Source organism: Ips typographus, linkage group LG2, assembly GCF_016097725.1.
Source record: "Ips typographus isolate SLU linkage group LG2, UJ_Ityp_2.0, whole genome shotgun sequence".
Classification (NCBI taxonomy): domain Eukaryota; kingdom Metazoa; phylum Arthropoda; class Insecta; order Coleoptera; family Curculionidae; genus Ips; species Ips typographus.
In genome coordinates, this window is record NC_138423.1 from 4,120,115 (window position 1) to 4,146,031 (window position 25,917).

At 36.4% G+C, this 25,917-nt stretch overlaps 1 protein-coding gene across 3 annotated transcripts in view; it reads right to left on the reverse strand.

Annotated features, from left to right (window-relative positions):
• The window catches only part of Hr38 (Hormone receptor-like in 38), a 181,436-nt gene that overhangs the window by 43,592 nt on the left and 111,927 nt on the right, over positions 1 to 25,917 (reverse strand). For all 3 annotated transcript variants that reach the window (XR_014176917.1, XM_081972129.1, XM_081972127.1), the window contains exon 2: positions 21,338 to 21,444. Coding sequence is in view for 2 of the 3 variants with exons in the window: in XM_081972129.1 (XP_081828255.1) it covers positions 21,338 to 21,444 (107 nt within the window). In the remaining variant the exon portion in view is untranslated. The remainder of the gene's footprint in view (positions 1 to 21,337; positions 21,445 to 25,917) is intronic.

Consider the following 25,917-nt stretch of genomic DNA (forward strand, 5'->3'; position numbering starts at 1 on the left):
CTACAACATTAGTCTTGAAAACCAATTTTTAAAAATGAATTAGTCCAAAAATTTAATTTGGACAGTTTCCAGTCTTAAATTGAATTTTAGACTTGTTTCTGTCCAGAAAATTGAGTTGTCCACCAATTAGTCCTGAAAATAGACTTTTGGACTCTCATTATATTCTTAAAGGCATAAAAGTAAACTTTTAGCGTATTTTTAGTATTAAAAATAAGTTTTAGCGCAACAGTCTTTGTTCTGCTTTCCGGACTGTTTTTAGTGCTTGAAATCCAGTTCTAGACACTCGAAAATGGTGCGAGTAGTATAAAAAAACTAATTTTAAGACTATTCCAATTAGCAAACAAGTTTTAGACTAATCAGGACAAATTTGGTCTCTCAGAAGTCCTAAATGTTTAGTTTTACGGTCTGACAGATATAGAAAAAACCGATTTTTTAAACTAAAATTTGGAGGACTGTGTGCGTTTTTCAGAAAAATTTCAAAATACATGCCAACTTATTTTTTGATTTGTTATGAAATGGTGATTTATTGACACCTATATACAGGGTGAGTCTGGAAAACGACACACCTTTGTTATTTCTTAAAAGAAAGTTTTTTTTGAGAAAAAGTTTGAATGAAAATTGTAGGTGTACATGTACTAAATTTTGCAACAACAAACTATTATTCAGGGTAACTCCTAAGTGAAATACCAGTTAAAACAATGTTTTTTTAAATGAAATTCTGTATATTTTATAGCATATTTAAAAAGTACATTAAATTTACAATATTTTATATTACATGTCATTGTCAAATATTAATGATTTTTCGAAATAAGTATAAGTATAATCTGTATCTAGTTGTTATTCTGTTGGGTCTAATGGTAGTCCCTACGACTTCTGTCAGTGCAACTGTCATAATTTCAAATTAATTAAATTCCAATGTGTTCAAATGACGGTCAATTTACAATTATTGTAATCGTCTTTTATAGTTTTCCATAATATCTAATAAAATTTGTTTGGAAATTGTATTAAACCCAATCAAGGTGCGTCATATCATTTGATTTGATTATCTGCTATGATGTTTGCTTAATTCAAATTTCTAATTATGACTGACAGTAGTCCAAAGGACTATCAGTGGACACATCAGATACCTAGTACCAGATAATAGAAACTTCCTATTATTTTAATATCAAGTTTTTGAAAATGTTGCATATTTCGAAAAATTATATTAAAATATTGCAAATTTAATGTTCTTTTTAAATATGCAATAAAATATACAGTTAAATAAACGTTATTTTACCTGGTACCTCAATTATAAGTCACCCTGTATAACAGTTTGGTTTTCCAACATGTAGAACATAATATACATACCTAGAGTAATTATTTGATTTTTTTAATTTTTTTTCTTGTTTAGGAAGTAACAAAGGGGTGTCGCTTTCCAGACTCACAGGGTGGTCCAGTTTCCACGGCGGAAACTTCAGAGAGCCATAGAGAATCGAAAAATAATATGAGTTTGCATTATAAACTATATTCGAGAAAAGCTTCGTTAAAGAAATACAGGGGGTTAAAGTTTTATATATTTTTTAGTTTTTGCTTTATAGTTCTTACAGTTTTAGAGATATTTAGCTCAAATTTGGACTAGATGTATCTTGTCATGCCCAACATCACTGGATATAAAAAAAATTGATGATCATTACCGAATGGATATATTGAGAAAATATCATCAATGTCGCGCACTTACAATAATAATTAACCTCAATTCGGAACGCACTCTGTTTGTAAAGTATAGTGTGTATCGGGCAAGACGTCATTATTGAAAGATCGACATTTGACAGTGCATGTGTGTAAACCAGACTGGTAGAGAACCTAAAAAAATAATGTGTCTTTTTTGGCGGAAAAAAGTAGAGGTTGCAGAAAAATAAAGAATTTAGTAATTTTCCTCGTTAAATTTAAATAGTGGAGTTTTATTTGCCTCAAACCGGTGGTTTGTGTTCGCGAAGTCCACATTTGGCGACCGTGACAGGACGGGGAAAATTGACTATTGTGTTGGAGACTTCAGGTCCAAAGTTTAGGGAGATTTCATTTGTGTAAAGTTACAGTCTGTGGAAAGATGGATCTCGAAATCAAGAAAAAAGGCCGTAAAGTTCTTCGGGCATCCTTTACAAGGTGCTGTACAGAGTTAGAGACTGTATTAGCAGAGCCAACTGAAGACCAGTTACAGAAGGCACAAGTGTTGCAGGAGTTATTAACTGGGAAGTTGGCAGAACTGCAGGTGAAAGACGCCGAGATATTTGAAGCTATGTTAGTGTGTGATGTTGAAGAAGAGGACTTAATTAAAGAGAAAGACATGTGTGATACATACTTAAAACGTGCAAAAACCCTTGAATTGTGCTATTTGAAGCTACGTAAAGTGGACAGTCCTCAAATTGATGACTTAAATGAAAGTGCTAGTTCCGTTGCTGCTATTACAGGTAAGAGGAAGTTTAAATTGCCTGTAATACAATTTAAAAAGTTTGATGGAAACATAAAAGATTGGCTTTCCTTTTGGGCACAATTTAAGAAAATCCATGAAGATATTGAGATGGACCCTGCTGACAAGATCGAATATCTTATTCAGTCTACTGTGCCAGGTAGTAGGGCTAGGCGAGTTGTTGAAAGTTTTCCTGCTATAGGAGTAAATTATGTACAAATTGTAGATAGTTTAAGAAGTAGGTTTGGTAGGGAAGACCTACAAATTGAAGTATATGTCAGGGAACTATTGAAGTTAATTTTAAACAACGCCCTAGCCAAGACAAAAATTGAGTTGTTTAACCTTTATGATAGTCTCGAAACTCAGTTAAGGTCACTTCAAACTTTAGGAATTACAGCTGATAAGTATGCTGCCATTCTTTACCCATTAATTGAATCTTGTCTTCCTGAGGAATTACTAAGAGTATGGCAACGTAGCACTGTGGGACATTTGAAAGAAAATGAGGAATATGAAGAAAATTCTAATAGTGTACCAAGTGGTTGTAACAACAGCTTAGAAAGTCGACTTAAAGCTTTAATGACATTTTTGCAAAGTGAAGTACAAAATGAGCAACGAATCAGTCTTGCTGCTGAAGGTTTTGGACTATGTAGTGTAGGAAATCGCTCGGATACTCCAGGTGGCCATGTAGAACGGAGGAAAAAGGTGTCACTAGAATATCCATCAACTGCAGCTGACTTGCTTAATAATACTACAGTTGTTAAGTGTCTCTTTTGTGAAGGTGGTCATGAAAGTGTAAATTGTTTCAAGGCAACAAAATTACCTTTAGAGAAAAAGAAGCAAATTGTTAATGATAAAAGAGCATGTTTCTCTTGTTTAAGGAAAGGACATCAAGCTAGAAAGTGTAGAGGTCATGTAAAATGTTTGGTGTGTGAAAAGAGTCATGTCACTTTGATGTGTCCTGAGATAAAATCAAATAGGAATACACCAACTGCCAGTGAACAACCTATTGAAGCTCAACACTCAATTCACCAGGAAGATTTGGTAGCAACTAACTGTGTTAGCCTTGGTATTGCTTCTCGAGTTTTTATGCAAACTTTACGCGTTGAGATGGCTGCCCCTAATGGTTCCTGTAGTGTTCGTGCTCTAATAGACACAGGATCGCAACGTTCTTATGTTTTGCAGTCTACTGTTCAAAAATTAAAGTTAGTTGAATTATCTCGACATAAAATACTGCACTGTTTATTTGGAGGTCGTTTAGTGGAACAGACCCACAGTCGTTTTGAGGTAGAACTAGTATACAAGGGTCATAGATGCAAATTAGAAGTTTTGAGCCAACCTACCATATGCAATGAAGTAATTCCTGTACCTCCAGGACTCTGGATTGATGAGTTGCATAGCCTAGGCATAGAGCTTGCAGATACTGCGGAAAATTCTGCCATTGAGGTAATGATAGGGGCAGATGCGGCAGGTTACTTAATTACTGGAAGGAAACATCTACTTGACTGTGGACTGGTGGCTGTAGAAACACTACTTGGGTGGACTTTGATGGGCAAATTGCAAAATGAGTATTGGAAGGACCATCTGGCTACTTCAACCATAAATTTGTATCTTAATGATCAAGTTATTGCCAATTTGTGGGAGTTGGATATATTAGGCATAACTGAACCCAGCAGAGACAAAAGTAGAAGGGAATTGGAAATTTCAGCAGAGATTTTTTTCAATGAGACAGTAAAAGTGGACAGTGAAGGCCGCTATGAAGTAAGACTACCATGGCTGGAGGGGCATCCTGTACTTCCCAGTAATCTGTTAGTTGCTCAGAAACGTTTGACATCCACTTTGAGAAAGCTGAACACAATGGATTTGTATGAACTATATAACGGCGTATTACTGGAATGGGAAGAAGCTGGAATTATTGAGCGAGTACCCAAGGGAAATGTAACAACATATAGTCACTACTTGCCCCACAGACCAGTTGTACGAGAAAGTTCAGCGACTACCAAGATCCGGCCAGTTTTTGACGCTGGTGCAAGACAAGGTCAGTGCCCTTCTTTAAATCAATGTTTGGAAAAGGGCCCCAATTTGATAGAGATTATACCTGATGTTTTGATTGGGTTCAGAAAGTACCGAATTGGAGTAATATCTGATATTAAAAAGGCGTTTCTTCAAATAGCAGTAAATGAAGCAGATCGGGATTTTCTCAGGTTTTTGTGGATCAACAGCAAAGAAGAGGAGATTATCTACCGACATCGACGGGTGGTGTTTGGCGTTAACTGCAGCCCGTTTCTTCTTGCGGCGACAATAAGACACCATCTTGAGCTAACCAAGGAAAAAATATCTTCTTCAGAATGGCCTTATCAAATGAATACTTTGGATAAACTTAATGGTTGTTTCTATGTGGATAATTGCGTTACAAGTTTGCCAGATGAAGCATCAGTGGAGTCATTTGTTAAGGAATCTTTTGAAATCATGCTCAAGGGTAAGTTTGAACTTACAGGGTGGGAGAAATCTTGTAGTAAAAGTCCTAGGATGAACAAGAATCAGTTAGACATTAATGTTTTGGGTCTTACTTGGAACTTGAATCGAGACACTCTGTCCTTGAGGAACAGCTTGAAGGAGGTAGACATACCCGAGGATCTGACGATAACTAGAAGACTCATATTATCCCACACTCAACGGATTTTTGACCCTATTGGTTTGGTGAGTCCCACAACATTGTGTCCAAAGCTATTATTACAGCAAACTTGGAAGCGAGGACTAAACTGGGATTCGGAAGTCAATGAAGAGATTGCCAATGAGTTTAGGGTATGGGTTAGTGAATTAAAATATTTGCACGAGTTAGAGATCCCACGATGGGTGAATTTAAGACCTGATTGCCAAGAAACTTACTCGTTACATGTCTTCTGTGACGCAAGTGCAAAGGCTTACGCTTGTGTAATTTTTTAAGAGTTGAACAAACCAAAGAAGTATCAATCAGTTTGCTGGCGTCTAAAGCAAGAGTTGCACCTTTGAAGGCGATAACCATACCACGGCTAGAACTGCTAGGTGCTACAATTGCAGCAAGGTTGTATACCACTGTGCAGTCCAATTTTGATGTGAAGATGCGTAGCTATTTTTGGACGGATTCTACGACTGTTCTTTCATGGATACGAAGGAAAGAAGAATGGTCTACCTTTGTTCGAAACAGAGTTAATGAGATCCGTGAATTAACCTCAGTGTCATCCTGGAATCACGTGCCTGGTCGTCTAAATTCGGCGGACTTGCCTTCTCGAGGATGCTACGCAAGAAAATTATACGAATCAAAATGGTGGGAGGGACCAAGTTGGCTTTATGAGGACGAAAAGAATTGGCCTAAATCAGAACCGCCTTGTTCTGACGAAGAGATTTTCAAAGAAAGGAGAAAAACTGTGGTTGCCTTAGTTAACGCCCATATTGATTCAATAGATGAATGGCATCTTAACTATTTTTCAAAATATATAAAAACTATTCGAATGATTGGTTGGATTTTCAGATTTTGCCATAATGCACGTCATCCTACAAGCAAGCAAGAAGGAGGTATAACTGCCAAAGAACTAAACGACGCTGAAACGTTTGTTCTAAAGACATTGCAGCAGTCCAACTTACCAATGGATGACCCAAGATTAAAACCTCTCAATATTTTTGTCGACGATTTAGGTCTTATTCGATTGAAGACGCCTATTATTAACAGGGACGACACGGAATGGTTTCGGTTGCCGATTATCCTACCTTCAAGACAGCCAGTAGTGGATAAGCTAATATTCGACTTACATGTGAGAGAGTGTCATGCCGGTGTTCAAATGTTAATGAGCGTTTTGAGAGAGAAATATTGGATTTTAAGTGGTCGAAAATACATACGTTCTGTTTTAGCAAAATGCGTGACATGTAAGAGGCATGGAGGTAAACCATTAAATACATTAGTGCCACCTTTGCCGCTCGACCGAGTAAGAGATGCTGTTGCCTTCGAGATTGTTGGTGTTGACTTTGCGGGCCCCCTTCATCTAAAAAATGGCGATAAAGTGTGGGTTTGTCTCTTTACCTGTGCTATTTTCCGAGCTGTTCACTTGGAGCTAGCCACCTCTTTGTCTACACCTTGTTTTCTACGCGCTTTGAGGCGTTTTATTGCGAGACGTGGTCGACCAAAAACTATTTACTCGGACAACGGGACAAACTTTGTTGGGGCGAATAACCTGATGCAAAGCCTGAATTGGGATGAAATCGTGGAGAAAACTGCTATTGATCGTATCATATGGCGGTTCAACCCCCCTGCTGCCCCATGGTGGGGAGGCTTTTGGGAGAGGATGATAGGAATTATGAAATCACTTCTCAGAAGAACACTAGGTCGAGCTTCACTCAGCTATGAAGAATTGTTAACGTTGCTTTGTGATTGTGAGGCGATCATTAATTCAAGACCTTTAACGGAGATGACTGGTGACAAGAATGAACTAGTCACTTTAACACCGGCTATGTACTTAAGAGAGCAAGCAGAGAGCGGTATTCCCGATTGTGACCAAATTGATCGTGTTTCATTACAGCGAAGAGTGGTGCGGTTACAAACTCTGAGAGATGCTTTGCGAATGAGATTTCGAAGCGAATATCTGGGACAATTACGAGTGATATATAACAAACACCAATTGTCACGCCCTGTGAAGATCGGGGAGGTCGTCCTCATTGGCAGTGATGGTAGTAAACGACTAAATTGGCCGCTTGGACGGGTCACTGAATTGTTACCGGGAGGAGATGGTCGTGTTAGACTAGTCCGACTGGCGACTTCTGGAGGTCATGTTCTGCGTCCAATCCAGAGAGTGTTTCCTTTAGAAGTGGATGCTACAGATGAGTTCGAGAATACTCCGGCTGAAGGCGCTGCCGAAGATACCCAAGACTACTGTGAAAATAGTGAATCGGTGTTCGCGAAAAGCGGGAGTGATGTGAAAAGCAGAGTACCCGAAACGAAAACTTCGCGGAGTGGTAGGCTAATAAAGACGCCGTCTAGATTATTAGATTAGAATAAGGTTTATTTTTGTAGACTTGTTTTGTTGAAAAAAAAAGGGGAAATTTTATAAGTTTGCTTTTATGTTGTGAGAAACTTTTATGTTGACAAAAGTTTCTCAGGTGGGAGAATGTCGCGCACTTACAATAATAATTAACCTCAATTCGGAACGCACTCTGTTTGTAAAGTATAGTGTGTATCGGGCAAGACGTCATTATTGAAAGATCGACATTTGACAGTGCATGTGTGTAAACCAGACTGGTAGAGAACCTAAAAAAATAATGTGTCTTTTTTGGCGGAAAAAAGTAGAGGTTGCAGAAAAATAAAGAATTTAGTAATTTTCCTCGTTAAATTTAAATAGTGGAGTTTTATTTGCCTCAAACCGGTGGTTTGTGTTCGCGAAGTCCACAATCAATATATCTCCACCAAGTTGTTAAAAATTAAAAAATTAAAAATAATGATGGTAAAAAAAGGTATTGTAAAAAGTTTATTTGATAGAGTTAAAATTATTTGCAATAATGAACAATTTGTTAAAGAAAAATTGTACATTAATAATGTTCTAAACGAAAATGACTATCCTGAAACGTTTATTAATAAATGTTTTAGGGATTGAGAGCATCCAAAACCTTTTATACCTTACATTCTAGGTATTTTTATCAAACGAATAGCTAAAAAATATAACATCACAACAATATTTATAACTCAAAACACATTAAGATCACACTTAACTAAAACAAAACCTCACAATAAAAATGAATCTACAAGAAACATGTAGGAACAACACAATCAAGGTAAAATCTCCAGACCTTTAAAAAAGACCTTTAAAAAAACGAATTAAAGAACACCAAAATTATTTAAGAACTGGAGACTTAAAGCCATATTTAAAAAAAAAAAAATTATTAAAATCACTACGCAAAATGTATACAAAACCATACTTATTATAGGAAAAAAATAATTCTGAAGGGGTAAAACTAAAATACATAAGGAGAAGTATAGTTTATTACCAACGATCTTATTTTTAAATTTTTGAGTTTCCATATAAAAATAAGCAATCTAGTGCACCCTGTACATAAAAAAGTCTTTATGATAACACAAGTTACAACGATTTCTAATTTAAGGTAAACTTTAAGTATACCCAATCTGAAAAAAATTCTAGTCGCAAATGGATAAGGTTTGATGACTTGAGTAACTTTTTAATTGTAAGTGAACAAATTGATCAGGGCTGTTTTTGTATCTTTCTTCAAATTAATGTCAGTTATAAAATAAAGTTTGTCCCACTTCTTAAGCCTTAAAAAGCCCGCACTGAACTGAAACTTAACTCACCGGAAATTATTATTCCCACGTATGATTGGCTAGTAATGATATACACGGTAGTATGAATAAATGACATTTTAAATGCGTTTACGAATATATTGTTATTGCTTTAGGATGAGTTTAATAGTCTTAACCGTCCTTCTTCTCAAAATGTGTTCTTATTAACTGTAGTTTTTCAAAAAAATGTACTTTCACGTTGTAAGCAACAAAGTTCACATTTTACAACCTAAACTTATAAAGCTATAATATTAAACAACGTCTTTACGACTATCGCAATTGTCAGAAGACTAGAAACTTCACACGTGCAGTTTAGAGATCGATAATAAAGATAAGATTGCTGTTTTTTTGCAAAAAGTAATATAAAACGCCCCCACGTTTATAACGTGCATATAACATCCTTAAAATTTATGCCAGTGATAATTTACAGGAAAATCAGATTTGTGCCTGCGGCATTCACTCCCGGTATTCGAAAGCAATGATGCGAAAACGAAAAACCAAACAGAAAAATAAGAAATGTAACATCGATGTTGCAATTTCTGAATTACGGGAGGAAATAAGAAATACAGATCTCGGTTATGCACGATTCAACCACATAATATACGAGTATAGTGGTATGGGCAAACCTTGGGATCATTTTTCAGATCGAGTTACTCAACGTCCTAAGCCGAACCAAAACGCGAATTCTTCGATTGTGAGTTTCTTATTTACAACACTAGTGGGTGAATTACCGACAGAGCATGAATGTCGATAGCCACCCAAGTAACGTAATATCTTGTATCTTGTGTCAACGGGTTGTCAACGCATTATTTGCGTCTTGATCTAGGTCAATTCTTTTGCATAGTACCAATGCATGGGGCACGCCTTTTCCTAATAGCCTTTCTTTAGCTCACTCCCTACGATTTAATAATAAACTGGCTTGTCGCAAGCATAATTTCAATCAAATTCTTCGGGGTGAGGTTGCGTCCGATTTTTGCTTGTAGGCCCAAGATATTGTTTACTGCTGGTGGATGATGGATTGACTGAAACGTTAGTGCTTCTACGTTTTAACGCCTACACCACCAAGTACTACCCACGACGGTTACCACTAATGGGTTCAAGGACTGAACATAAAGGTGTGATTTATGGGCCTAAGCTAGGAGAAAAAGGAGAAAAATCCAGATTATTTTCTCAAAAGAAAAAAGAAAGAGAACAGAAAACAATTAATATTTTACTTCACGAAGATTTTCCACAGTTTTTTTATTGTCTCCACCGTTGGAATGTAAATTTCGAAACAAATCAACAGATTTTAATGCGGTTTGGACTGTCATTAGGCTTGCTTTATTGGCTTGTTACTGATGTAAAAAACTTTTGCTTTAATGCACTCTAACTGACTTGTACAGGATGTAAAAAAAGTGCGTGCAAAAAAAAAAATTGAAAAAAAAATGTTTACAACTTTTTTTGTTTATTAAAATATCGAAGTGAAACAAAAAAGACTTTTTTATTTACAGGGTGGACTAGATTACTTATTTTTATATAAAAACTCACAAAAACCATTGACCATTGAGGTTGGTTATAAACTAAACTTCTACTTATATATTTTAGTTTTACCCCATCAGAAATATTTTTTTCCTATAATAAGTATGGTTTTGTATGGATTTTTGGTAGTGATTTTAATATGGCATTCATTGGGTATTTGAATCATTTTGGGGACTCCAAATAATTACTCAACCGTTTAAAAACATATCAATTGCAATTTAATAGAATTTAACTTTTATTCGATAACGCTTTTTAGTGATTTATAAGAGATGTTCAAACGTTCCTCCGTTATTATTAATACTTCTCTTGGAAACACCTTCGAATCGCGTTATTCATTTGAGTATTTAAAATCAAATTTAAGACACCCAAAACATTGTCAGTGACATCAGCAATAGGTTAGTAGGAAAGTTTATATTAAAAATACCATTATAGGTTATTTCAAAAGCAAAAAAATATCTGATATTGTAAAAATAAATTATGGCTCGTATTTAAAAAAGTAAGTTTATTTAATAATTTTTTTTTTTAGTTTTCGTCTACTGAAAAGTGTTGTCTTCAGGTCAATCGAAGGGGTATAACCACTATCGAAATCATATTACAAAATTGGTGTAAATTTCTGCAAAAGTTTACATATCATTTGTCAAATGACAACTTTATTTGCAAATATCTCGAAAACGGTAATAGCAACGTAACTTCTCAGGGGCTTCTGTTAGTTTTAAGCTTTCAAGTGGCTTCTGGCACTTTTAATTGTTTTCTGACCATTTCAATTAGTTCCTGGAATTTTTTCGGGTCTTCACGTGACGTTTCAGAGATTTCTGGCACTTTCCAGTGACGTGTCCCATTCTTTCGGTACTTTCTAGTGACTCTTTAGAAGCTTCTGGCACTTTCAAGCGGCTTCCCACACTTTTAAGTGGTCTCTAGCACTTTCAAATTACATCTCAAAGGTATTGGTTACTTTGAAGTGGTTTCTGGCACCTTCAAGCGGCTTCTGACACTTTCAAGTGGCTTATTATGGACTTCTGGCACTTTTCAGTAATGTTTCAGATTTTTCTGATACTTTCAAGTAACTTTTCAGAAGCTTCTGATGTTTTCAAGCGTTTTCTGACAGTTTCAATAGGCTTCTATCCCTTTCAAGTGACTTATCATGGGCTTCTGGCACTTTTCAGTAACGTTTCAGATTTTTCTGATAATTTTAAGTAACTTTTCAAAAGCCTCTGATGCTTTCAAGCGTCTTCTGACAGTTTCAAGGGGCTTCCATCACTTTCAAGTGACTTATCATGGGCTTCTTGCACTTTTCAGTAACGTTTCAGATTTTTTTGATACTTTTAAGTGATTTTTCAGAAGCTTCTGATGGTTTCAAGCGGATTATAGCATTACCAACTGACTCCTGGCATCTTCAAGAGGCTTTTGACCTGTTGAAGTGTCTTTTTAGAGGCTTCTGACACTTTCAAGCGGCTTCTCACACTTTTAAGTGGCGTCTAGCACTTTCATGTGACAACTCAAAGGTATTAGTCACTTTGAAGTGGTGTCTGACACCTTCAAGCGGCTTCTGACACATTTAAGTGGCTTCTGGCAAGCTGAAGTGACATTTTAGAGACTTCTGGCAGTTTCAAGCGGCTTCACACACTTTCAAGTGGCGTCTAGCACTTTCAGGTGACAACTCAAAGGTATTGGTCACTTTGCAGTGGTTTCTGGCACCTTCAAGCGGCTTCTGACACCTTCAAGTGGCTTCTGGCATGCTAAAGTGACATTTTAGAGATTCTGGCAGTTTCAAGAGTCTTCTGACACTTTCAAGTGGCTTATCATGGGCTTCTGGCACTTTTCAGTAATGTTTCAAATTTTTCTGATACTTTTACGTAACTTTTCAGAAGCTTCTGATCCTTTCAAGCGGATTTTAGAATTATCAAATGACTTCTAATACTTTCAAGTAGGTTCTGTCATTTTTTAGTGGCTTCCACCACTTTCAAGTGTCATTTCAGACTCTTCTGACACTTTCAAGTGGCTTCTGACCTGTTGAAGTGTCGTTTTAGAGGCTTCACACACTTTTAAGTGGCGTCTAGAACTTTCAAGTGACAACTCAAAGGTATTGGTCACACTGAAGTGGTTTCTAGCACCTTCAAGCGGCTTCTGACACCTTCAAGTGGCTTCTGGCATGCTGAAGTGACATTTTAGAGATTCTGGCAGTTTCAAGAGTCTTCTGATACTTTCACGTAACTTTTCAGAAGCTTCTGATCCTTTCAAGCGGATTCTAGCATTATCAAATGACTTCTGACACTTTCAAGTGGGTTCTGTCATTGTTTAGTGGCTTCCACCACTTTCAAGTGTCGTTTCAGACGCTTCTGACGCCTTCAAGTGGCTTCTGACCTATTGAAGTGTCGTTTTAGAGGCTTCTGGCAGTTTCAAGCGGTTTCTCACATTTTTAAGTGGCGTCTAGAACTTTCAAGTGACAACTCAAAGGTATTGGTCACACTGAAGTGGTTTCTAGCACCTTCAAGCGGCTTCTGACATCTTCAAGTGGCTTCTGGCATGCTGAAGTGACATTTTAGAGATTCTGGCAGTTTCAAGAGTCTTCTGATACTTTCACGTAACTTTTCAGAAGCTTCTGATCCTTTCAAGCGGATTCTAGCATTATCAAATGACTTGTAATACTTTCAAGTAGGTTCTGTCATTGTTTAGTGGCTTTCAAGTGTCATTTCAGACGCTTCTGACACTTTCAAGTGGCTTCTGACGTATTGAAGTGTCGTTTTAGAGGCTTCTGGCACTTTCAAGCGTTTTCTCACACTTTTAAGTGGCGTTTAGCACTTTCAAGTGACAACTCAAGAGTATTGGTCACTTTGCAGTGGTTTCTGGCAACTTCAAGCGTCTTCTGACACCTTCAAGTGGCTTCTGGGCTTCTGGCATGCTGAAGTGACATTTTAGAGACTTCTGACACTTTCAAGTGGCTTATCATGGGCTTCTGGCACTTTTCAGTAATGTTTCAGATTTTTCTGATACTTTTAAGAAGCTTCTGATGCTTTCAAGCGGATTCTAGCATTACCAAATGACTTCTGACGCTTTCAAGTGGGTTCTGTCATTGTTTAGTGGCTTCCACCACTTTTTTCTCAAAAATCGACCTCTAGACATGTTTACTAGTTTTTTTCTATCTAGCCTGGAAATCAGGGTTTCCTGTCAAAACACTCTTAAACCGGACACCCTGTATATCTGTAAGAACTTTGTGTCAAAGATAAGTTTACCTCAATTACCTGCTTTATCAGATGGTTAGGTTACCAAATATTGCATAAAATATAAACCAATACAAAATTAGCATGGCATAAGTAAAATCCTTTCTTACTTTTCTAAATTTTCCCAGAAGATTCATAACAACTTAGTGACCGACATTGTGCGTAACATATGCAACACGAGGGAAAATGTGTCAACATAATTTCCAATACAGAAACATTATTTTTCAAGTTTGTTAAAGCAATAACAGTATATTATTCTTAGTGTTACCTTGACGATACGATTTATCCAGCTTTTGATAAAACGCCGCCATTAACAATGGTGCATTTTTCCCGTTTCGCTAATAACAGCGCTAAAACGAAATTAAAAATAAACCATGCAAATAAATTAATGTGTATCTTAAGGCATTTTGTGGTCTAATAAATACCTCAGCGTCCCGACTAATACAGACCCGATTAACATGCAATAAGTCTCGAAGTAACTAGCACCAAACCGATGCGTAATCATTGGTTATATAAGCGTTTCCTCGAGAGTTGTTCGCGATAATCTGGTACTACACATATCACCAACAAAGAAAAACTGTTTCTTCTTAGGGCATTATTCAGCACGACCAACAAGCGGTGCTAAATCAACGCCATGTAATTTAGCCTTCGAATTCTTTCTGCGTTTCTTAGAGATTACACGCCCGCCATTTTTCACCATTCAACGTACGTTTAACGTGTGCTGAATAATTTTCCAGATAAGAGAGGATTTTAGAGCGGATTTTAGCACCTTTGGGTACTGATAACGCGGCTCGGTAATTTGTTGCCAATCTGCTACTTAACTCAAATGGACGGAGGTAGTACTTCTAGCCGCAAGGTTTGCAACAACAGCTTGCAATTTAACACTTCGTAACCAGCAAATAAAATATTCGATCGAACCCGATTGTCTGCCCAACTCGATATCATTTGAAATATTAATTGCCCTTGTCTGCAGTTACTCATGCTATCAATAAGCCAATTTCAAAACGCCCATTACTGACAGCTACCGCGGTTAAAAATAAAAGACCGCCTGATTGGATGATTATTTCAGGGACACGATATGAATATGTTATTTTGTTTTTATGCACACAGTCATGGGCCTGTTACTAAATATTCATAAAACTGAATAAGAAAAGCGTTCTGGTTTGAGTTTAAAAACTTTGAAAATCTATGCAATCTGACAAATTTATTGTATAGAAGAAGATGATATTTATGTATGTAAGTGTATTAAATGGACTTTTGCAATCTGAGAGTGACAATTTAAAGATCAATTTCAAGTCATCTGATCTAATGGTGTTCAGGAATTTCAAATAATCGACTACTACACTTTTTGTATGAAACTCTTGAATTAGTTCTGAGGTTAAAATGTGTTTTCTTTGGAAATAACACGAATTTAGCAGGATGGCTTATTTTAAATCGAACACACTGTATGTAATGTTCGAATCGCGTTATTCATTTGAATATTTAAAATCAAATTTAAGACACCCAAAACAGTTTGTCAGTGACATCAGCAATAGGTTAGTAGGAAAGTTTCTATTAAAAATACCATTGTAGGTTATTTCAAAAGCAAAAAAATATCTGATATTGTAAAAATAAATTATGGCTCGTATTTAAAAAAGCAATTTTATTTAATATTTTTATTTTAATTTTCGTCTACTGGAGTGTTGTCTTCAGGTCAATCGAAGGGGTATAACCAACTATCGAAATCATATTACAAAATTGGCGTAAATTACTGCAAAAGTTTACATATCATTTGTCAAATGACAACTTTATTTGCAACTATCTCGAAAACGGTAATAGATAGCAACGTAACTTCTCAGGGGCTTCTGTTAGTTTTAAGCTTTCAAGTGGGTTCTGGCACTTTTAATTGTTTTCTGACCATTTCAAGTAGTTTCTGGAATTTTTCCGTGTCTTCTATCCTTTTCAAGTGACGTTTCAGAGATTTCTGCCACTTTGAAGTGGTTTCTGGCACTTTCCAGTGAGGTGTCCGATTCTTCCGGTACTTTCTAGTGACTTTTTAGAGGCTTCTGGCACTTTCAAGCGGTTTCCCACACTTTTAAGCACTTTCAAATTACATCTCAAAGGTATTGGTCACTTGGAAGTGGTTTCTGGCACCTTCAAGCGGCTTCTGACACTTTCAAGTGGCTTATTATGGGCTTCTGGCACTTTTCAGTAATGTTTCAGATGACACGAATTTAGCAGGCTGGCTTATTTTAAGTCGAACACACTGTATGTAATGTTATTTTAATATCCCGGGTGTTTCAAACACCCTGTACAGTTATATTCGACGTCTTCCGACCTCCAGTCGCCATTGGTCCCTGTTCATCCACAGATCTTCTTCCAATTCTCTTTTTCGAACTTGTCCAATGATGCCCTCTCTTCATATTTTTCTGGGTCGCCCTCTTTTTCTTCTCCCCTGTGGTGTCCCGTTAAGGATTTGCTTGGGGAGCCTTTCTTCTCCCATCCTCTGCACGTGTCCATACCATTTGAGTTGCGCCACGTGTATGTCCTCTACTACTGTATGTCTGACATACATAATTTCTTCAATCTGTTCATTTCGGATCCTTTACGATCTTGATTCACAAAAGTCCATCTCGGTTACCTTTAACGACTTCTCTGAGCGTTGTTTCAATTGCCACACCTCACTGCCGTATGTGACTATGCTTTTGATGATGCTATTGTATATTCGGTGTATTAGCTTTCGATATGCTTTTGTCCCATAGTACACTGTTTAAGTTGGATGATTTAAGAAGGTTGATGGCTCTACGTCTCTGGATGTTTCGGTGCCTTATTGCTTCATCCGTGGTACCGTCGTTCGTAATGTACCTTCCCAGGTATTGTTTGTGTGTATCTTCGAGGATAAGGTCTTGTTGCACATATATTCGGTTTTATTTACATTCACTTCAAGGCCCCATTTGGTATATTCTTTAACTAATTTCCGGGTCATATACTCCAGGTCTTCGTAGTCCTGGGCCAAAATTACTTGATCGTCTGCAAAGCTCAAACCATATAAAGTTGTGTTATTTAGTGGGATGCCCATATCTTTACACTTTCATTTCCATGCTTTCAAAGCTTGTTCCAGATATATTTTAAACAACGTCGGTGAGAGGCTGCATCCTTTCTTCAGGCCCTCATCCACACATGTCGTCTTAAGTCTTCCCTTTTTCCTTCTTTCTGTTGTTGTCCATTTGAGAACTTGTTTGGGTATTCGTGGGTCATCCATTTGTTGAACGAACCAGTTGTTGATTTTCTTCTAGTATATTTGTTTGGACGTTCATGATATCTCTAATATTTTCCAGTGAAGTAGTAGTCCATTTTCACAAAGTGGGGTGAAAGTAAACTGAGTTTGTTGAATAACACAAAGTCTTCTTTTAAACCATAAAATGCACTACATTTCGAGCGCAGAAGCAGCTCATCTTCAGGGGTTTGTTAAGTGGACTTATCTAGCTATTATTCTATACAACTTTCAGACCTATTTCAGCGAAAAAATTTATTCCAAGTTACGTCATCTCTCTGTATGTGTATGCCCATTCCACTGCATGCTGCTCTTTTCATTTCCTTACGAATTCATTGAGGTATATCTTAAATAAAATGGGAGATAAACAGCAGCCTCAGACACTTGGTGACTGGAAAGCTGTCCGTCAATTCACCCTTCAGATCATTAGTCGTAAAGTTGCCTTATGGCTGTTATTAGGGTATACTTGTTCACATATAAAAGATACACTCTTTAATTTCTGGCAACTTTCTTTTCGTTCAGCTGGGTAAAACCTGTCTGTTCTTCGATTTTTTGATGTCAGTATTTTTTTTCAAGGAGACTTTGGACAACTTTTACATACAAAAGGCTCTGGTACTGGTCTCAACAGATCTCAGTCATCTCTACACCCTTCTTTCTGAATGAGGGTTATTCAGGCTTTCCTCCACACCAAAAGTATGTTTTCTTCGTTTGTGTATCTAGAAAATTGTGTTTAATGAGTTTTGGGGTTCCATATTTAATTAGTTCCTTCTAGTCCACTAACTTTCTTATTCTTCATTGATCTAACCACTCTCCATATTCGTTTCTCGTTAATTTCAACGGGTGGGTCCTGCATGTGGAATGAGTTTCCATGCTTCTGATTAACTTCCCAGATAACTGTCGACTTTTTTACATTTCCTGTTCCATGTGTCATTTTTCTTTTTATTAACCATGTCTCTCATTACTATTCCTCAAAAAGGGATATGAAAACTTATTTAAGCAAAAAGGTTTGTAAAGCTTGGATCTCACCATCTAATACAGACTCTGCGCGAAACATTCACCGATTTTCTTAGAAAGACATATTAAGTCAAAACTGAGTTCCATAATCCTGCTTAACGATTACCTTTATAGGAACAAGATAACGAAATACCATTAAATTAATTGTTTTCCCACATTAATTTACGTTTATTTTAATTAACTCGCATGACGAACGCAACTGCTTTTACCCAGTTTGGCACATAAAAGCATCAGTATCCATATTTTAACTCGATTAATTTTTCAAATCATCAAGTTAATTTATGTGTTTAAAGCCACACATCAATCTAATGTTTTAAAAGATAATCAAACTATTTTTTAAGTTTTGTTTGTATAATTTTCTTTTTCATTTAATAAAATGAAGATGCAAATTAATGTGCAAGTAAAATGATGAAGATGCAAATAAAATGAAGATGCAATTGATGAACAAATTTCTTAAAATGAAAAATAAGGTAGTTAAGGAGGTGGTCGAAATTCAATCAAATCAAGAAGCAGCAAGTTGAAAGCATCATACTGCACAAACTGTGCTGAGATGTATACAGATCCTGCACCCTTATGTAGATTTAGCATGAATGTAGCTCGATTATCGATAATCGATCAAGTAATCGCCAACATCGCGGGCGATGTTGACTCCGAGAAAGGTGATCCTTAGGAATTTTGCAAATACTACCAGACAAGTGTTGTAAGCTGAATTGCGAGATATGTTATTTGTGAAGTAGTGTATCTATCATACTTGTAAAGTGTTGTGAGGAGAAAAATTTTCCCCCGAGAACACCTGTGAAGGTATACGCGAGTTGCTGTTGGTTAAGGAAGATGTTATCAGAGGCAAGATGGATATTATCCAAGAATTGAAATATTTGAAGGCAAGGAACAGGTGCTGGTGAAGAAAAAATTGGTTTATTAACACTGAGGACAGGAGCCAGGACACCGGACACAATCACCTGCAGAAGCACCGACTGGGAACAGTACCGAATGCTCCTGCAGCGCGACGCAACACCCATCCCCAGACTGGAAACAGCAGCAGAAATCGATGACGCAGTCCGAACTCTAGTTCAGGACATCAGACGCTAGTATCGAGTACCAAGGTAACCACAAAACCTTATATCCCTTATTATGTTTCAGGTATCCCGGAGGAAACTAAACAGTTAAAGAACCACCATGAGGACAGGAGCTCCTGTATCCTGCATCGGCCCATCAGCCCTGCCATCCTTGGGAAAAGTGGCAGAAGTTATCATCCTCAGGAGGCTAAAGGAGCAAGAAGAGGACCTGCACGTCACCCCCGACGAGAAATAATTTGGATTCCGGAAGACACTATCAACGGAACTCCAAGTCCTGAGGATGACCGAGTACATCACGGAAGGTTCAACAGGAAAGAAGCGACAGGAACCGTGCTGCTAGACGTCTCCAAGGCCTTCGACAGGGTTTGGCACAGAGGACTTCTAATCAAGATGCTGGATACCGGCTTTTCAGTCGGCCTAGTAAAACTAATTAGATCCTTTCTTTCAGCTCATCGCTTTCGAGTCAAAATCGAGAGCGTCTACTTAAGTTATAGGGAAATGAAAGCAGGAGTGCCGCAAGGTGCAGTACGGTCGCCATTTCTCTATAACATTTATGTTTCAGATCCACCTAGAAAGCAGCGGACCAGCTTAGCGCTCTACGCGGATGACACTGCGATGGAGAAATGGTGCAACAAATGGTAGATCGACCTAAACGAGTAGAAAACGTAGGCCATCAAGAAACTCACGTGGGGAAGCCACATAAAATACGCCAGACAGAAAGCCAGAGCGACCAGATCAAAACTCTACCCCATGACAAGCAGGACATGGAAGCTGGCACTTTGAAACAAAGTGACGCTCATTAAGTCGGTTGAAGAAACTCCAACAACAAACACCTGAAGAAACTCCAAGCTGTGGAAAACATTGCGCTCAGGACAGCGGTGGACGCCCCAAGGTACGTCAGAAACGTGGACATCCAGCGAGATTTGAAGTTCACCAGCGCAACAGAAAGGATCAAGCAGAGCGCAGTGAAAATATTCCAAAAAGGAAGCGAAAATCAGTTACTGCGAGAAGCAGTGAACTACGACCCGGAGCTAGAAGCACCCCACAAACGACCCCGATACCAGTTACTGGATAATTATTAATAAGTTTTTCTTTTCTGATTCAGATAGACGACAATTCAGAACCAACCAGCCAAGAAGAAGACCACAATTTCCCCCAGACCTTAAAATTTGGGTAGAACCTTTCCGCAGTTATCCCGGTGCTAACTGGGCTCTGACTGCACTCCTGGTACCTTCCCCCGTGTTACCTACGCAAAAGGGGGAACACCATCACCCACTCACCAGACCCTAACTCCGCAAAACTTTAGGATGTAAAAACAGACGGACGACAGCCGGCTGTTTGGACATCCTATACTTTGCCAGGACCACCAGAGATGGACGAGCTGACGAAGAAAGAAGAAATGGAGGACAGGAAGAGCGCCAGAAGAGCCCCTCCGTCAGCATCCTTTTCCCAGGACAGAGAATGCCGATGCAACTCTGGGAACTTCCTGAAAGGAAAAATTCCGGGACTTGCAGCAACTTCCTCTTCGAGGCCTATCCTTTTGGTCTACAGCGATGGGAGGGTACCCATCTATCTGACGCCGCATTCCCAGCCAAAGAAAATTGGCGCGGAGCAATTGATAAACGAAAAGTCTCTCCTGCCTTACAACACAAGCCAAAATGCAATGTGTTGCTGACAATTCTTGGTGAAGAATTAGCTGTAAATAGCCTAATTCATATCTCACTCTTAAAACTGCCTGTAATTGATCTATTCTATATTTCACGGTTAACACTTGATTTGATTGGAATGTGATTCCAAATATACTTGAAGGAGTAGAAAACAATATTAAAACCCTACAAAGCAAACCTAAATCTGCCCGTAGTAAAATCCCAGAATCATTTGTGGCGTCCTTTTCTTAACTAATCTAATAAACAACAAAATACCCCGAGATTGAGCAACACGAACGATCATTAGCGAATACACACAAGGCATTAATGTAGAACAAATTGCGTGTGACGTTGATAAATATGGCCAAGTACGGCGCGAGATGCAGCCTCATTAGAAGCTGAGGATTTTTGCAAGATTTTTAATTAAAAATAAAAAACCTAGAATTCGCAGATCCTTACGGAATTACCCAATAAATCACGTTAAAATCGCGTTGGTATGTTTATCTCGGTATGCGGCTGAAAGCGTTCTTTGGAAGGTAAACATTTACCAAATGCGCGAGAATATTATTAGCGATAAATCCAAGATGGAAACGCAAAGACATTTTTTTTCGTGTTTTTACTTCTGGTGGGATGCACGAACGTGATCTTGTTGGTTACGAGTTTCTTGGCACCAAATGGTCACAAAAAGTTGCTTTCCGAGGAATTCGCTGAGATGTTTCGGTTTTTATGTATGCGTGATGGTATTTAACCATTTAATACATCTTCAATAGATTTATTTAACTTCTGAACAACGTGTGACTAAATGCAACGAGCTATAAATTAAAGTTATGACCATTACTAATTTGATTACCTGAGTCTGCAATAGAAGCATGCTGGGTTGGGGGCTACCGGGGCCGTGCGGTTGCGCTCCCGCGATTAGCGGAGCACCTGAAACTTCGCCCTGAACTAGCACTGAGCCTGTAACAATATTAGCTTAGTTTAGTTAACGATCTACAGTATTATCTAACAAGTAATTAATATGAAAAGCAAGTTAAGAAGCAATTTTTGTACAACTAAAATATACAATGAGTGGCAAATGTATTACATATTACGTGTCTAGGAGGGCCGAAAGAGGAAGGGCGAAATCTTTCTACGCCAATAAACTTCAAAAAATAAAATCCAGAAGCATTATTAATTAAATCAAATTTAGTATAAGTGTATTTTTGTCATTCAAATATATCAGTCATACAGGGTGGTCCAGTTTTAAGCGTCAATAATTCACCATTTGATAGCCATTCAAAAAATAAGTTGACTTGCATTGTGTCATTTTTCTGAAAAACGTTTCCTAAGGAAGATACTGTCCTCCAAATTTCAATTTAAAAAACCGTTTTATAGTTTAAAACTGAACATCCAAGACTTGTGAAAGTCCAAATTTGTACTGAATAGTCTAAAAACTTTTTTACTACTAGGAATGGTCTTATGATTCGCTTTCTCAGACTGCCATCCTGGTTGAGTGTCTGAAACTGGCATTTAAGAACTAAAAAAAGTCCGGAAATCAAGACAAAGATTGTATTGTGCATGAACTCATTTTTTACTACTAAAAATAATATAAACTTTTAATGCTAGAACTGACTTTACTAGGACTAAAGAGAGTCCAAAAGTATATTTTCAAGACTTAAATTGGTGTACAACTCAATTTTCTGGAATGGACAACAAGTCTAGAAGTAAATTAAATTTTCGGACTATTTTATTTCTAAAAATTAGTTCTCAAGACTATTATTGTAGCATTTGGTACCAACATTTTTGACTTTTATTACTGAAGAAACTTGACTTTTGGAAATAACGAGTCTTAAACTCGATTTTTCAAGTCTTAAACAGCACTAAAAACAGTCTGAATTTCTTAGAGATGCTACAATTTATTGCACCTATGAGTGTAGAAGTCAATTTAATAGTGAAGAAGCTTGAAATAACATTTTCAAGATTATGGTCAGTGGACAAACTGGCTTTTAGGCCTGATAGTCAAAAACTTTGTAAAGATAGTCTTGAAACTCGATTTGAGGCACTGAAAACAGCCTTAAAACACTAAAAACAGTCTAGTTTATTAAGAAATACCCGAATTTTTAGCACTGAGGTGTCTAGAAGTCGATTTAATAGTGACAAAGCTTGGAATGCCATTTTAAGTCTATGCAGAATGTGAAAATTGTTTTTTAAGTTTGCTATGTCAATAACTTGGTGAAGATAGTCTTGAAACTCGAGTTTCCAAGCTGAAAGCAGTTTTGAAGCACTAAAAATAGTCCAGAATTCGAAGAAAATGAAAAGCAAAGTAAAAAGCACGAAAAGGTAGTTTTCAAGACAATTTTCATGAATCTAATGTCAATGTCCTGCATCTAAGACTATTTTCAGGACTGAAATATTGAAATTTGTCTTCAAATTATGAAAACTTACTTCAAATGCAAATTTTAAGCTTCTGATGTCACTTTTCATTAGTTCAGTTACATTTTGGGGTTCAAGTCAACTTTTAAGGTTTAAATGTATGAATTTGTAGTAACAAATTCTTGAAAAAGTACTTAGTTTTTATGTCTACAAGTCAATTTTCAGTATTAAAGTCTCTCGATTTGCATGAAAAGTCAACTTTCAAAACTAAAGTCTTTCAGTTTGTCTGGAAACTATGAAACTGGCTACAATAATATTTTTTAAACTTCTTGAGTAAATTTTCCGTTTCCAAGACAATTTTTAAGTTGGGTTGGGTTAGTTTTGGGTCTTTGACCGTAATAACGTGTAATAAAGTGCTTGTTCCAAATTTGATCAATATTGCTCCAACGGTCTGACAGTTATGACAAAAAAAAACGATTTTTTAAACAGAAATTTGAAGGACTGTATTTTCTTTAGGAAGCACTTTTCAGGAAAATGACATAATGAATGTCAACTTATTTTTAATTGGCTATGGATTGGTGAATTATTGACATTTAAAACTGGACCACCCTGTATATTTTGGTGTTTTTTCCAGCTGAAATATCATCTAAGGCAGATGAAGGTTTGTCAAATTTATTGCCAGAAAAGTCAAAAGAACGGTATCAAATAGAATTTGATTGCTTGGAAGCAGGGATTGCTAAGAAGTCCGTAAATATTATAAGCGATACAGTCTTGTTGGCGTATTTTCACGAAATGATTTGTTATTTTTACTTTGCTTACATTTTTAGGCGAAAAAGTATAAGAGCAGTTAGTTTCCTGTGGTCGAAATAGTCTATGCTGAAATGAACGCTTTTTCTTCAAAAGATACGACCGTTATTTTTACTTTAGCTCTCGTCGCCAAGAACAACGGGAGGAAAATAGTATATTACGTAACTAGTGCTGTAAGAAGCGTTTTACGCACGACATGGAAAATTTACGAACAAAGCCGCGTAGCGGCGAGTGTGTAATTTCATGAGTGCGTAAAATGCCTTAGAGCACGTGTGACGTACTATACTTTACCTACGATCAAATGGAAAGTCCTTTTTTCGCAATTCATATAATTCAGAGTAACTTTTCATTAAAAATTATATTTTCAACGTATTGACATCATATTTGTACTAATCATAGGTATTATGCCACTAAAGAAAAAAATAATAACGTAATAAAAAAAATTCACAAATCCTGTTACTTATATAATTATTAGTGTTGTTCTTAAAATAATTATTTATGGTGGCATTACAGTTATTAAGAAGAAAGCGAAAACTTTCAGTAATATTACTTGATGTGTTTGCTATTGCAGATAATATTCTAGACGAAGTGGTAGTTACTTAAAACTGTATGAACAATGCATTACGCAATGATCTCCATCTAATATATTCTGATAAAGAAAGAAATGTAAAGAAAACAAATTTTCCACAGCATTAGAGCGATAGTTTGTGACCGATCTTAAAACTGTGCGCTTTTTTTACAGCTGTGCGTTTTTTTACAACTGTGCGTAAAGAGGTTCATTACGAAACGGAAAACTAAGCTATTTACACTTTCGTAGGTAAACCTAATTACCTATTTAAAAATCGGCTATTTATTTTTCTGAAAATTGCTCCAATTTTCTTGAGAGGAAAAATTTTTAATTTTTAGAGTAATTTTTATTTATACAAGTTGACCCAAAAATACCGTACAATTTTTAAGGATTTTTAAGAAAATGGCGTGTACTGATGTACAAAAATTCTTGGCTTGCACACATATTAACATTGTAATTAAGCTTTACAATTTCCATACGCTTTTTTTTTATCAAAAACCGTTAAAGACACTAAATACAAATAATAAACTGAGTAGGTGATACAAATCTTGTAAAAAGTAAAAAAAAGTGAATTTGATATTATAACTTATCTGGGTCACCCCGTGTATAATAAAAACAGAATTATTAATAATATACAAAACATTTGCCGCTTGTATTCAAGGTGTTTCAGAGTTGTGGTGACAAAAGCCTAGAGAAAAATTTGCTGCCAAAATAAAGCAAAAATTCAAGAAAACATATGGGCGCAAGTGATTTGTTCTAAAGATACAGGGTGTTTTGAAAATAAAAGTTTCATTTTTAAGTAAAGTTTTATTAAAAAGATAGAAAATTTATTAAAATACTGCAATCCGGACAAGATACTTTAACAAGATTTTGGTGGTAAAAGACAGTAATACAATATTATTCTTAAAGAAAAAAGTGCTTCGTCCACTAATTTTTTCACAATAAAATCCTCGTTACACCCCTGGTAAACGAATCTTATTGGTCAAGCAAATGTCTAATAATTGTTTTAATTTACCGTAAAAATTATATGTATTTAAATCGATATCATCGAATAAAACACTACTTTTTAAATTTAACACCTTGAATGTCAAATTTAAAAAAATATCATTAAATTTTAAATTTGTCAAGTTATTTGATTAATTGAATTTTTAGTTCCATATATTATTTTTTTGTACTTTTTACTCAAAGACGCTGTATGTTGGACAATGACGTGTTAGTTTTTTTTATAAACTATTCAGTGACGCACGCTACTGATTAAACTAAAAACAATATTTTGATCGTAAAATTGTATCGTATTACTTTTAGGTTAGAACCATCTAATTGTCGTTGAAATGGGAATTGGGTTGTATTAATAAATTTATATTTATTTATTAAAATTTTAACAGAACTTCCTGAAAATTAATATTTTTGGAAATGATACTTTTTAAGTCGTTTCAAACTCGGAGTAAATTCTCAGCAACTGTAAAAGATACAAGGTTGAAATTTAGATTACTTGGAGTGATATTCGAAAAAATACATATTTATTATTTATGAATATTAAATACAATGATGTTGCATATTTTACACTTGATTAAGAGCAATCAACGGGGCATTTTAATCGAAATCTGCATAGTAAACGATTAGTGACCAAAAAATGAAGAAAACTGCGACTATTTAAAAAATAAATATTTCTTTGTCTAAACATCATTTACTATGATAAAAAC